At 38.6% G+C, this 14,568-nt stretch overlaps 1 protein-coding gene across 1 annotated transcript; it reads right to left on the reverse strand.

The window, feature by feature from the left end:
• Positions 1-2,192: 2,192 nt before the first annotated feature.
• On the reverse strand, positions 2,193-14,003 carry LOC116250630 (fimbrin-2-like). The gene is made up of 14 exons (XM_031624409.2): positions 13,472-14,003; positions 13,159-13,329; positions 11,891-12,129; positions 11,637-11,808; positions 11,284-11,322; positions 10,948-11,016; positions 10,726-10,842; positions 10,113-10,324; positions 5,557-5,715; positions 5,272-5,471; positions 3,905-4,062; positions 3,688-3,784; positions 2,713-2,804; positions 2,193-2,581 (listed from the first exon to the last, which is right to left on the reverse strand). The coding sequence occupies exons 1-14, from the start codon at positions 13,556-13,558 to the stop codon at positions 2,366-2,368; spliced, it is 2,028 nt and encodes a 675-aa protein (XP_031480269.1). The 5' UTR covers positions 13,559-14,003; the 3' UTR covers positions 2,193-2,365.
• Positions 14,004-14,568: the final 565 nt, after the last annotated feature.

The following is a 14,568-nucleotide window of genomic DNA, read 5'->3' on the forward strand; positions in this document are numbered from 1 at the left end:
TTGTGATGATGTTATTTCTCTTTGCAGCTTTATTGGCATGCCATCCTGGCCAGAGAACGTGCAAATATGCTTCTACTTTCTTACTTTTCCTTCTGTTATTTATATTTCTTGCGGCACGTAGGGCCATTCTGCACTTTTCTTAATTTCTATATGTATATCGAATTTTCATCTGTTGCTTTCCTAAATATGCTTTTTATATGTTTCCTTTAGTATTTTAATCTACTCTTCATAATTGTAACAATATAAATAGATTTACAATATATGGCAAAGTAAGAATGAAAAAAAAATCTGGAAAATTAGATTTCTAGATTTTGAATTTCGCAAGACAAAAATTAAGCTAGGACTGTTAACTTTTTAAACCATGTGAAACCTAATCTATAAAGTTTCACATTTTGCATCTATGGATTTTATATAAAACGGTGCTTACAAAGCGTGAAAGCCAAGAAGCACTAGGAGGCATGATTGATCGTTTATTTGTATATATATGTCATGCGTTGTTCTTGTTATATGTAAAACTAAGGCTTCTTCGCACCTCAGTTATCTTTCTTTAATATTTCCTTGATGTAAAGGGAGTTCATGTACAACAGAAGGGAAGAAAAATAGTCGGTCATCCTACAGCAGTTACTCCAGTCAGAAGGGAACACGCCATTACTCCTTTTTGATTGGGAGACAAACTTGTAGAGAATAGGAGAGCGAGGAGATGCACCGTTATTCAGAGGGTGTTTAGACGTGAGGTTAGCCTTGTACAAATAAAGGGAATACACAACTATCCCATCTCTGTGTTGAACTCCTTTCTTCTCCAAAATGCTGAGAATCAAAAGCCATCTTGTGTTTCCTCAAGGGCAGAGACCAGACAATAAAGGGAATACACAACTATCCCATCTCTGTGTTGAACTCCTTTCTTCTCCAAAATGCTGAGAATCAAAAGCCATCTTGTGTTTCCTCAAGGGCAGAGACCAGACAATGGCTCCGTTCGTCTGGCAGCAGTCTGTTATATGCAACCAAGCTTGAAAGAGCATAAGCAATCTTGTATTTTCATCTATTGCATCTCTTTGCGGCAAACACTGAAATGGTGCACATTTTTTCAGTGTTATGGAGGCGCCCTCACCATTGGCCAATGTTTCTCCATGTGCGATCAGGATTGAGGTGCTTGTTCGTTTGGCCATGAAGACGAAAAGACGATTCAAGAAGCAGAAGTTTGCAAGATCACGTAGTTGCCCACCGAAGAATGGTGACTACAATAGGCATAGCTCCTGCCATGACGGTGATGACATCTGCCAAAATAGCACAGCCGACTAAGATCAGAAAAGCCCCTATTACCAGGTATAGCCCATGGTTTGGTAGCAGGAGAATTTCTGAGCATGATTAGACAGTGAACCATGTTTGAGACATAAAGGGTAAGGCTTAGCAGATATAACAAGGTGCCAGTGTCCAGGCAGAGAAAAACAAACATGTCTATGGCCAAGGGAGTTCCAGTTCCACCTGTAAAGAGAGAGAGAGAGAGAGAGAGAGAGAGAGAGAGAGTAGAAGTCGGATACACGTACCCACATGACTTGGAACCAATAAAACTTACTGCAAGAGAACCCCCTCTATCTGTGCCAAGCATGGCTTGCCTCCCAGATAAAAATGACGCATTTTCGTGATTTTCAAGGAAATTTTCCATTAAGGATCATCCATAGCATAATCGAAAAATGAATCACTTTCTCGCTTGCCTCATACAGTCTATATATTTTACCAGCTCCCATGCAGGGGCCCTTGAGTCAAATCATATTATACTAGAACTTATAGAAGCTTAATTATAAGTTTTGTCTTTTTCTCTAACATTCTAATCAGAGTTAAAGAGCAAATGCAAAGGCCTATATTTGACAGTTATAGGTAAAACGTACAATTATCAAGAAAACCACCATGCCCTTTTGTAATTCTTAGTGAAAGAGAGGACGTTGAACGGAAATTTTCCCTTCTTCAAATTGCAAACTTTGTTGTTTGTCTCGTATCAAATTGGTATATTCAAACTAAAAATTTATTACATAAACTATATAGATCACATATACATATTCCACCATCCCAATTGGATAGTTTTTGAGTTGGTGCACAGCGCAGAGAGACATGCATACACATGTATCAGAAATGCATGCACATGTACCTCTCACGTGAGAGCGCTAGCACGCACGCACCACACAGACACTGTCGACTTCATTGTCTCAAGACTGAACAAATATATACAGTAATTCTAAAATATAACCGCTACAATTTTTGTATAGACAACCCCAAATATCAAAAATCAAATGGGATTCAGGCACCGGAGCAATATTTAACAAAAATGAAACAACATGAAAAAAAAAAAAGAATATCAAGACTCGAAAGTTTATATCTGGTTTTCTTGCATTTCACTGGATTCCCTGTTAATATTGTCTTCTAGCGAAGTCTCAGATGCACTGTCATCAATGGTCAAAGTTGAAAGGCTTTCGACTGAGCTACCGTTTTCACTATCAGAAATCATTGAAGATGTTTCTTCTGATGGCTGCTTCAAGCTCCAATACATGATACTAGCTGTTAAGGTAAGCAACATTTTCTGGTTCACCTGTCAAGCACCCCCACCCACAGGAGGAAAAAAAAAAGGATATTTAGCATATATTTAGCATGCCAATGGAATCTGTTCAAGACATCGATAAACAACAGAGAGAAAATGTAATAGACTGGCAAACTAGTAACCTCTGTAATGTCTTCAGGCAACAAGAAAATGGAGCACCCCATTTTTCTTGCAACACTAATGATGTAGGTTGCGTTCAGCTTCTTCTCTGCATCTGCACAGTTGACAAATTCATTATCACCCTACAAGATGTCACTCCAGAGTTGCCTAAACAGTATAAAACCTGGTAAACTACAGGTCAATGATTCAATTTTCATATACTATTCATGGGCATCAAGTTCTACTATCTTCATTGCAAATGATAATTAGTAGATGGACCGAGGATATCTTAGCATTTGATCCTTAACCCTGGTTAACAAGTCCCTTATTCCTTATTGGTCAGTACCTCCATTGACGCCCATTCAGTGGTTTAGCATACTAGACTGTATAGGAAGAATTAAACAAAAAGATCAAATTTGGAACCAAGCTGATGAAATCATTATCTGATCTTTATGTGAACCTCATCATTTTTTCCTCAAGGAACGACTTGTTTCAGTTTCATGGAGCACAAGAGGATCCAACAAAATGAAGACATGGCATGATTCTTTCAGAAGATCATATCATGCTGTCAAATTCCCAAGGCGGTTAAGTGTGCAGTGTTTTGCTCATCATCTTTTAAGAAAGTCAAGAAAAAATGTGGACTCCAGTTGTCAAGTGTGGCGTTTTTTTCTTCACTTACTTTCCAGCTCGCTTCAGCTGAATTGAGAAGGGAGTTTCCTGTGTTTCCAGGTGATCTTTTCCATGGAAAAGCAAGTAAAACAGATGGCTCCAAGGGATTTATGAGAAAGATTACCTTTAGTCCCAATTATACCACATAAGTAGCAGACATGGTCAAAATATAGTATTGAAAGTGTTCATCCATTAAAGAAACTACAAAACACGACAGTTTCTCTTAACTGAGCATGGACAATTCCTATAACAAAATTAACATATGGAAAGTTGGAAAGGCATACATTTTTGCCAGTGATGAAGTCTATGATAATAAAAAGATAATTTACCGTTTTCTCCTTTGGTAACAAGTTTCCAGTCAACCACTCTTGGCTCCACTGAGCTAAGAAGCTCAAGGAAGAATATTCCATTTGCAAGACTCTTGTCCTGTAAATTTGTCAAACAGCGGGCATATGATTAGTTTAACCCCCAAAAATAAATACAGAATGGATGGAAGAAGTACTCCAACATCAGAGAGCCTGCAGTTTGGATGAAAGCTTATGATACCTTGAAACTCTCCATCTTAGAAGTTCTCCCTGAGCTCTTAACTTTGGAATTAGCCCATCTCAGAATATCTAAATCTGTTACCTCCTTCCCATTGGAATGATGTTGCAGATTCTTTAGAAGCTGGAGAATGTTGTAGCGCATCAATTGCCACAAGAAAGCTGAACAAAATAAACAAAAGCAAAAAGTGAACAATGTTGGCAACAATTCATATCATACTTTACAGTGATCATTACATAGTAGTGCTCTTTATGACTTAAGCAAAGCCTTAAGCTGCATGATCATATCTCCACTGAGTTTATATGAGCTAAAAATTCTCAAATGTTTAATGAAGAGCAACAATTATACTTAACATTTAGATGTTTAATATTCCAGAAAACTAAGAGTTGCGCCAAAAGAAGACACAGCATGAGGCATAAGACACTGGGAAAAAATTCAGTTACTTATGATGAGGAGCAGGACTGAGGTGGTTCAAGGTGTAGCTCATTTTAGAGTCTGTTGAAAACTCAAAAATGTAAAAGAACTAAAAAATTTCTCAGGGGAAAGCCTGAGAATTTTTGCATGTAATACTTCTTGCTTGCAATGGGGTACCAGTCTCATATTTTTCAAATTTTAGGTATAAAAAGAGTTTCATTTAGAGTGGTTTTGCTATTTAAAATGGTTGTGTCAAATAGTTAAGATTCCATAAAGCTTTTAACGAAAAAAGAAATCAATATAGTTCACAAGTCACAAACCATAATTCACCAAAAAATGCAAAACCAAAATATTTCAGGGTAGAAAATTGTTCAGCTTAATTGGTCCATATTCGATGTATGCCATGATATGAGTAGTTAAAATGATTAGCTAATAGGCTGACGCCCAGAAACTAGACCCCCTAGAAAGTCCACCCAGTACCCAAATGGAATTGCTCAGTCTAATTGCCATAAAAAACCCTAAGTTAAAAACTAATATTAAATTAACGAATTTCAAAAAACCTACATTAGCAATGGATAAACCCCATAGATTTAAAAAGTCTGTAACAAAACACAAGAAAAAAAGAAAGAAAAGGGACACTCAGGTAGGCAATAAAACCATTAGAAGATCACATTTCAACTTGATTGGAAGCTTTATTGCATTAAAGAAATGAAATTTTACCGTGTCCAGGAAAAGGAAGAAAAGTTCAGATTTGGGTCTTCTTATGATTCCAAAAGCATCAACGTTAGTTTTTTTCTTTTTACTTCATGAATTGAGCCTTTAAAAGGAAGAGGGGAGTGTGACGTGATGAACAAGCTTCACATTCTGAAGGAGGAAGAAACCTTGAAGTGTCTTAACACACACAGGGCAATTACCCCTGTAACAACTAAATGTAAAAGGTATAGACAAATATTTACCAAGAATAAGTTTCTTGTTTCCTTGTACAATGTCATTGCCAGCTATATTAACGAGGGAAAACTTCAGTTGTTTACCAATCCTCACAACCTGGTTACAGTTCTCTACTTTTCTGAATGGCATTTTAATTGGAGGTCTTGTTGCATGCTTCCAATTAACAATTCCTGGTGATATCTTGTCAAGAACCTCTAGCAGGATCCATCTGTGGACACACACATATTCAGTGGTTTAAGCACAAAAATGCAAGAAGTCAGTGGTCTAAGAATATGGAATAATGAATTCCTCACCCATTTCTAAGATCTTCAAATACGTTGTCAATATATGTTGAATTTCCAAGACTGTTGATCCATAACCTGAAAGACATCTCCTCTCTAGAAACTAGCACGTCCTCTGAAACAGCTTCACTAATAACAGGGGCTTGATTGGCTTGTGATGAAAACCCATTCCTACAGCAATTAAAAATAACAATAAGTAAATCAGAGAAAAAAGATTTCAACAGAAAAGCCAGCAGTAGCAATATGCCACACACACACATATATATAATATTGGTAGCCTTCAAGTTAACAAGCAACTCCCGCACACTCACTCGCGGTGAAAGCCCAGCCTTCCCTTAGAAACAGTGAGATTTCATCTATATTAGGGTTTTAATCCCTGCTCAGCTTTATACATGTAATAAGTGGGGTGGGTTAGACTCTCTAATTACCTCCAAGACCTGTGTACTAGGTCCATTTACCTGACCCACTAACCAAACTCCCTAAGAATTAGTAACCTCAAACTGACTCAACCAAAGCAAACGACTCAGCTCATAAACAGATGCCTAACAAGTATTCCCCCCCTTACAGTAACACCTTGTCCTCAAGGTGTGAAATCAGGGAAATGGTGCTGAATATCTTCTGCAAGCTCCCAGGTAGCTGGTAAGTTCTCATAACTGGTCCATTCAATGAGACATTCAGTAACTATGCTATTATCCTTTGTTACCTTGCATGTGCCCAACCTGCTATAAGGGAAATAAGGCTGGGGTGTCTTGCAAAACTGGTGCCAAACTTATCCCTTCAGCTGTAGGTATTTGGTAGCATGCTTTGACCTTGGACACATGAAAAACAGGGTGGATCTAGCTGCCTGCCGGCAGCTGTAGTTCATAAGCCAAAGTCCTCACTTTCCTTATAATAAGGTAAGGGCCTACAAAACGAGACTCCAGCTTGACATTGCCTCATATTGTCTTGGTTCTCAATCCATGTGGTGGCCTTCTAAGGTACACCCATTGTCCCTCCCGGAATTGCTGGTCTCGGTGATGCCTGTAGTATTGAAGAACCATACGATTGCGGGCAGCAGCCAAATGCTGCTTAAGGTCCTTCAAGATGACATCCCTGCACCTTAGTTGTGCGTCAACTTCCTCCTCTTTAGCTGCCCCTGGTTGATACCTTCTTAGATCAGGAGGGGTTTGCCATAAACAACTTCAAATGGGGTGGTCCATGTAGAAGAATGCCACCCTGTGTTATAGGCATACTCTGCCCATGACAGGTAATCAGCCCACAGTCTTGGTCGCTGCCCTGCAAAGCAACACAGGTATGTTTCCAAACTTTTATTGACAATTTTTGTTTGGTCATCGGATCACGGGTGGTAGGCAGTACTCATCTACAGCTTGCTGCCCTACAGTTGGAAATATTCTTTCCAGAAACTGCTTAAAAAAGAGAGAAGCTCGGCCACTTGCTATAGAACAGGGAACTCCATGTAGCTTCCCTACCTGCTATTGAAATGCCTTCGCTACTGATTTAGCAGAAAATGGATGGGCTAATGCAATAAAGTGAGCATATTTTGTCCACCACCATGTAAACCACTAATTTTCCTATAGATACAGGGAGCCCTTCTATGAAATCAATGGAAATATCTTCCCATATTAGCTCTGGTATGGGCAGGGGTTGTAACAGTCCCGCTCGCTTCCTAGTTTCATATTTATTTTGTTGGCAGGTATGGCAGTTGATAGCCTTTTTCATCCCTGACCAATAGAATGTGCCCTTGATACGTCTATAAGTTTTCTCTACCCCTTCATGCCCTGCTGCCTTCGAATCATGATAATGCTCCAATAAATACTTGGGAATTTCTGATTCTGGCAGAATGTGAACTTTGCCTTGAATTTTGTCAGCTCAACATTGTAGTCTAGGTATGCTGACGGTTCAAACTAAGCTTTTATGGCGTCGACCAGTCATGCGCACACATCCTTCCTTGCTGAGTGACGAACCACCTATACCACATGATGGTGGCTCCTTCAAAGGGAACCGCAGCGTGGCTGACCCTCTGATCCCCCCTAGATATTGTGGCAGTCAAAGAATTGTTTTGCCTTGAAGATCCAGCTTAAGGGATCTTCACCAAACAAATGGGGGAAGTCCATCTTGGGCTGCTTCCATGGCGATGGATCCAGTCCTCTAACCCCAACAGCCAGTGACGCTGCCAGCATGGCTCCTGTCATTGGTGGCGAAGTGGATGCAGAAGCGGGGTTGAAGATCGGGAAGAAGACAGGGGGGGGGGGGGGGGGGGAGAATTTACATTCGAAGGTCACAACTCAACGTCAGCGGTCTCCGTAAGATCGGTGCTGGTCGAACCTGTTCTCCTACCTGGCCGCAGCATCTCACGCATCAAGTACATCAGCGACAAGTGCTCTGCCATGAACGCCTGCATCCATGTTTCAGCTTCCAGGTTCTGGTGCTCAACCGCGTGCAAACGATGGTTCATCATTTCCATCTTTTTCTCCAAGCATTCTTGATGGGCTTCAATGGCAGCCATGACATCCTTCGAGGTGGCTTTACTGGATGCTGCCATGGTTCCAGCTCTGATACCAAATGTTAGCCTTCATGCTAACCAGCAACTCACGCACACTAACTCTCGGTCCAGAAAGCCCAGCCTTCACTTAGCAACAGGAAGATTTCATCTATATTAGGGTTTTAATCCCTGCTTAGCTTTATACATGTAAATTAATGTAATAAATGGGGTGGGTTAGACTATCTAATTACCTCCCTGACCCGTGCACTGGATCCATTTACCTGACCCACTAACCAAACTCCCTAAGACTTAATAACCTCAAACTGACTCAACTAAAGGAAACAACTCAGCTCAGAAACAGATGCTTAACAATATATATATATATATATATATATATATATATATATATATTAGCTACAAGATGTTTTCTTTTTATACAATCTACAGGGCAGCCTGAACTCATTTATGGACAAGCTTAAGATACTTTATTTCTTCTCCTTTTGTAGCCTTACTTAAAGGTTGGGCAATGGGCCGGGTACCCGATGGAGGGATTTCATCAAAGACTTCATTTCCTTGCTTGAGAATAGAGTCAAGAAGCTGGGGGATGGAGATCAGGCAAATCAGATAAAGAGAATTTGAGGCAATGGAAGGTTAGCTATGTCATCTTCCTCGCCGTTTTCATGATTGTCATGGTGTGCTCCACTCTCGCTACGTCTCCGCATACTTAATTCGCCATTGCTGGCACTACAACAAAAAGGTGAGAAGAAACCCGTCGGGGGAAAGGCCAGGGAACCCTCGACGGCGAATACCATCGGGAAAGAACAGCCATAGCGATGATCGAAGGTCCACGGAGGAGGAGGACGTACGACCTCGAGGCAGACGTCAAAATGACTTGGCTAGCTCTTGGATGAGATAAAGGTAGGAAATGGGTGTTCTTATATATATATATAGGCAAGCTCATATATGAAATTTGATGTTAAAATCTAACAAAACTAGCACCATGTCACCAACTCAAATTGGCATAACTACTGCCAAAATTTGTCATACACTCATACGTGTACCAGAAAGCTGTCAGCAGCTTGCACTTTGGCCTTTGGCAGAAACCTTTCCTACCAACAGAGATTCACTTAAGACTTATGTTATCATCACACCAAATATCATAATATTAGACTGGACTTCGATGTACCTATATCCCTGCCCTAAGTAACATGGACTATTCAAAACAATCGATGCACCCAAGTTGACATAACTTGAATCAGGTGCAGATGCAGCAATATGCAATTTGTGTTCCTTTTTCATTGAATCACTGATAGAAACATGCTTTTAATTGTCAAAAGTAAATTTTGTTGTCGTTCATGGACAGTTTGTATATATATGTATATATGTGTGTGTGTGTGTGTGTGTTTGTGCTTCTTTGGAAAATGCCAAACTGGGACCAGCAGCAGCACTGCCACTCGCACTCTGGACCTGTGTGACATAGCACCGGATTAACAGGAATCAACCTTTGAATTGCCTTTTCAAAATCGTTACCATCAACCTTTGGATTATTAGATTTATGTGCATAGATGATTTTCTTGAGGAATAAAAGACCACAACTGTTAATTTTTTCTGATCTCCTGATGCAAAAGATCACCTATAAGCTTGGCATTACTGTTGATTCCAAAAGAACAACCATTATTCACTATATCTGCATGGTCAGAGTTGGACATCATGCCCAGGAAATATGAATTTGAACTGGCAGAAAGAAGCCACAAATACAATAAATCTGGTTCTTATACTTACATGCACCCACACAAGCACCAATAGACACAAACAGATGTGCAACTATAAGGACAGACCTCACACTCCAAACTCTGCTCGAGGTAATGCAATTGGATTACCAGTAACCTTCGCATGCTTAAAAAGTGTAAATTTTAGCCAATTAAGCTATATAAATGTTTAAACTTTGACTAATTTTGTTATACTACTTTCATTTGTAAAATAACTTAAATAGAACAAAACAATGATGGACAAAATAAAAGTGAAAACTTGAATGACCAATTAATCATGTTACAATGTCACCTTTTTGCCAAGGAATTATTCTTACCTGTGCTGGAAAATATGGGCAACAAAAGCAAGATTCAGGTTAGGCGAGCCATCGACGATATCTTTGGGGGTCAAATATGTCTTACAGCCCATTCTGTCTGCATATTCAAGAATTAGCTTTGCCCTTTCCATGAGATCCTTCACATCAAGAATTGACTTTTTATTGTGTTCAGGTGCCAATGCATTCAATAGGACAGCATAAGCTTCCCCATCCTGAAGAAACAGGACTGATTTCTTAATGATCTAAACCAGGATTATCTTGTTCTAATAAAATAAAGTAATAAACACTAAGTAGAAATGAGTCAATGACAACAATAAAGTCATGTCTGAGTTTAAAAAACAAGGACGCGCACACACAAAAGTTAAATTTGAAAAACATAAATCACATAAGCAACATAAACATGACATGGGAAGAGGAAAAATTAAAAGTCTGTGTTACTAATTTATATATCTTTTGACATATGAAAAAAAAGAAAAGAAAACTGGAATTGAGAATTCATCCGGAACTTTCTTGATTCTCATTTAAAATATTCATGCTCCATAAATGAAGATATCCTACAGAACAAAATAAAAGAAAAGAAAGGACATTTCAAAACTGACATCTTCTTACCCACCTTTACATCTGAAGAAAAGTTGGTTATTGTTTTCTTATATCCTGCTTTCTTCAAATGAAAATTCATCCATCTCAATAGGATCTTTTCAGGTGGTTGATTCATTAGCTCTTCCAAGTCCTGCTTAAGGTATTCATGTAAATCATGCATTAAGTACAAACAACAATGAGTTGTGTTCCAGAAAGAAAAAGGCAAAGAGAAGAAACTGAGGAAATGGACTGTCACCTTACTGTCATCCACTAACTGCACCAATTGAGGTGTCTTCTTCAAGTTGAGGTCTGCCAACAGTTGTATCTGACATTGACAAAGTAGGAACCAAATTTACAGTTATTCAACTAAAACATAATCTCCATTCTCTAGAATTGAGAAAAAAGGAACTCCCTCAAATATGCAAAATTGGTAGTTCCATCACTGCTACCCTAAGTCTTAGACTTGGGATGACAAGTCATCAGTCATCACCTTTAAAGTGTCAATCAAATCTGTTCTCTCAAACTCCAGGTTATTTAAATGCAACCCCATAAGAATTTTTCTAGAAAGAATTAACCCAAAAAAAAGAAGTACCTTGATAATTTGAGATATCAGACCAAGCACCAGATGCCGCTGTAAATGGAAGACAAATTTATACCATATAAGTCATGAAATAATGGCGAAGCAATTACGTGCAAAGAAGAATCACCAAAAAAAGTAGGTTAGCAAACTCGATCAGGTATCTCTTATAGTCGGAAGAGTTAACTGACTTAGCTCAATGCACATTTGCATCTCATTTCACAGTTTCTCCTTCTTCAAGCAAAGAACTTGAATGAAAATTACTTGCCAATATGTTTGAAATTGGCTAAGTTAAGATGTTTAAGAGAAGTATTTAATGGTATTGCAGTTGCAATAGCACATGCACCAAAAGCTAGTAAAAGACTTACCCGGCCTTCTATTATGTCTTGAGTTCCAATATTTACAACTGTACACCCTATGGCTTTGGCTGAGTTAAGGCACAGTGTATGGTTTTCATTCCTTTCCCATGGATTAAGGGTTCTCTTTGTATTGATTGCACGTTCGTCAATTGTACCAGGAACAGCCACATTAATAAGTTTGCTGCATCATAGTCATACAAAATGTCAACCTTTATCGGAAAGCTAGAACTTTCATAAAAAGAAGAATGGTTCTGTATAAGTACCAGAGCAGCACTCCATCCTTAGCAAGTTCAAAGAGGTCATTAGTCAAAGGATCAATAGGAAGATATTTTTTCAAGAACTGGTCTTCTCCAAGATAGCCATTGATGTGGGCCACATAAGAAGCCTTTTCTGATTCACTGATTGTGTGCAATAAGGTGGTTGTAGCTGCCTTTAGGAATGCAGATGAATTCTTTGTGCTGCCCACCCTCGAGTTTGCATGCTCTTGTAAATGCAAATAAGCCTGCATGTGCAGGGATATAAGAACAACCTTCCTCTCAACAAGATAAAATTTTAGTGGAGCAAAAAAATTTACACACTAGATTCTCTTCAATACTATAAAACAAAATGTAGACATGAGGACAAGATAGGATGCATTCGAATTGATAACATTTGTGAAACTATGGAAATGACATGCTATTGCAACCACGAACATATCAATATCTTTTTTTATTTTATTGATAAAAAATTAAGAATGAGGATTGACAACAAGGTACAGTTCAACCAAATCAATTGGCACCAGGGAATAGGATAAGTCAAGTTCAAGCAATACAGAGAAGCTTCACAATTTAGTGATAACAGACTGTAAAACCAATTAAACCGTACATCCTCATACTGACTCGTCACATTTCTTGCTTGTTACAACGTAAGGTTAGAACATACTAAAAGTCAATTACATAAACGCATAATAGCAAGTGGAAGATAGTTGGAAGATGGTTGCAACCATTAAATATCATATTTCACGAGGTAGTTAAGTTTCACAATAACTATAGGTTCAGCCTTCAGCAGATCCAAAAAACGCCATTTCTTCTCCTCTTGTTCAATAAAACATTGAAAAAAACCAAAATATAATAAAAAAAAATTTGAAAATAATAATGAATTCTGACAAATAAATAGTCAACTGCTGCAAAGTACAGTAAAACTTGTGAATTTAGCAACCAATATCAACAGAAATATTTAGCCCATGGAAGCATGCCTTTGATTCGCATGGCACAACGATGATTTCTTGGAGCTATGAATGTCTCCGTCGGTTTTCACAATCAAATAATAATAACAATAATAATAATAGTAACAACAATTATAATAAAGCTACAGAATCTGAACTTTCTTATGTCCACTAGGAACAGAAAAGGATCCTAGTACCAAGAAAATGAAAGATCAACCAACGGACTTAGGAGAATGCCGATCCTTTATTTTTCCTTCTTTCAAGATATAAGGAAATAAAGCCAAAATCTGCGATGATCAGATAAAAGTAGAAAGAGAAATCGCTCACTCTGAGAAAGGCTTCAAAGTCTACTTCCTCATCCATATCCTTGTAAGTCTTTTCCAGGAACGATGCCCTTTCCTCTCCAGTGAGAGACTCCCCTACCACCTTCAAATTTGACATCTTTGACGGCAGGTCCGCAAATGTCACTTTACCACATTCCCTCCTCATTGAAAGAAACTTGAAAACACCATACACACACAGAAAAGAGAGAGAGAGAGAGAGAACCAACACGAAATCTCAGAATCAGTATCCAATGCAAGAAGAAAAAAGAAAAAATGGGTAAATCAGAGAAGAACAGCTGAGGATGGCATCTACTTACATGAGACCTCAAACTCCTTAACTCCACTTGTGTAAACTGATGCTGAAGCCATGGATCTGAAACCAAGACGCCCACAAACCCAGCCATCTTGGAAACGAATGACTACACTCCGAAACAGCAGTACTCCACAAATCTTTCTCACAAGCAAATGCACAAAACAAAGAACCCCAAAACTCTCAAAAACCCAGGAAAACAGAGAGGGAGGGAGAAAAACAAAATGATGTGTGCACGAAAAAAAAAACCCAAAAGGAAGAACAGAAGTGAAGCCTTTCCACGAGAAGCAAAGGGAGAGATCACAGAAGAACAAATAAAAAACTAACAACAAGAAGAAGAATGTGTTGCCTTTTCCTCTTTTTTTTTCCTATTTTACTAGTGTTTTGTACAAAAGTTTGAATGGGTAGAAAAATAATTCAAAATGGTATCCTTGTACACGGTGTGTTCCTTTCTTCTCCTTTATTTAATAGCTTCATGCGTTTCCGTTTACTCCTCACATAGCGGAGCAAAAATCATGTTTAAATTTAAATGAAGCCAATTAGAAGACGAACAAGTAGAAGAACCGATGGTAGAAGAGTCCAAACCACGAGTCAAACCCCACAAGGAATTCTTCATTCACACGTCACCTTCCTCAAAATTTATGCGAGTACCCTCAGGTCCTGTTCTACCAGACACTGACCTTCGCGTGCCCTGTAATTTAGACAGTACCCATTAAGCTTCCATTTTTCCTCATCGTCATTTTCACTGTAGTCTGTAGCGTAACGTCAGGTCATTTATTAGGTCCTTCTTTCACCTGCGAAGGCGAAAGAACATAACCCTGATAGCATAAGTTTTTCCCTTCATTTGGGGTTTTTATAGAGACAACCATTTTCATCCCTACCACCATTCATTTCCAAAATATTCAGAATTTGTGGAGGCAAAGCAAAGAAATGATGCACTCTTACGATGAACCAGAGACATATTAACATACATATATTAAATAAGATGGCAATATGGCTAGAAAACTTTTAATTTTTTAATTAATTTTATCTTTTTTCTTTTATGAGGGTGGGGGGGCAAGGGTGGGACCCGACATTTGAAACGCCAAGATCTTGTCGTGACTT

This window comes from Nymphaea colorata, chromosome 3, assembly GCF_008831285.2.
Source record: "Nymphaea colorata isolate Beijing-Zhang1983 chromosome 3, ASM883128v2, whole genome shotgun sequence".
Taxonomy (NCBI): Eukaryota; Viridiplantae; Streptophyta; class Magnoliopsida; order Nymphaeales; family Nymphaeaceae; genus Nymphaea; species Nymphaea colorata.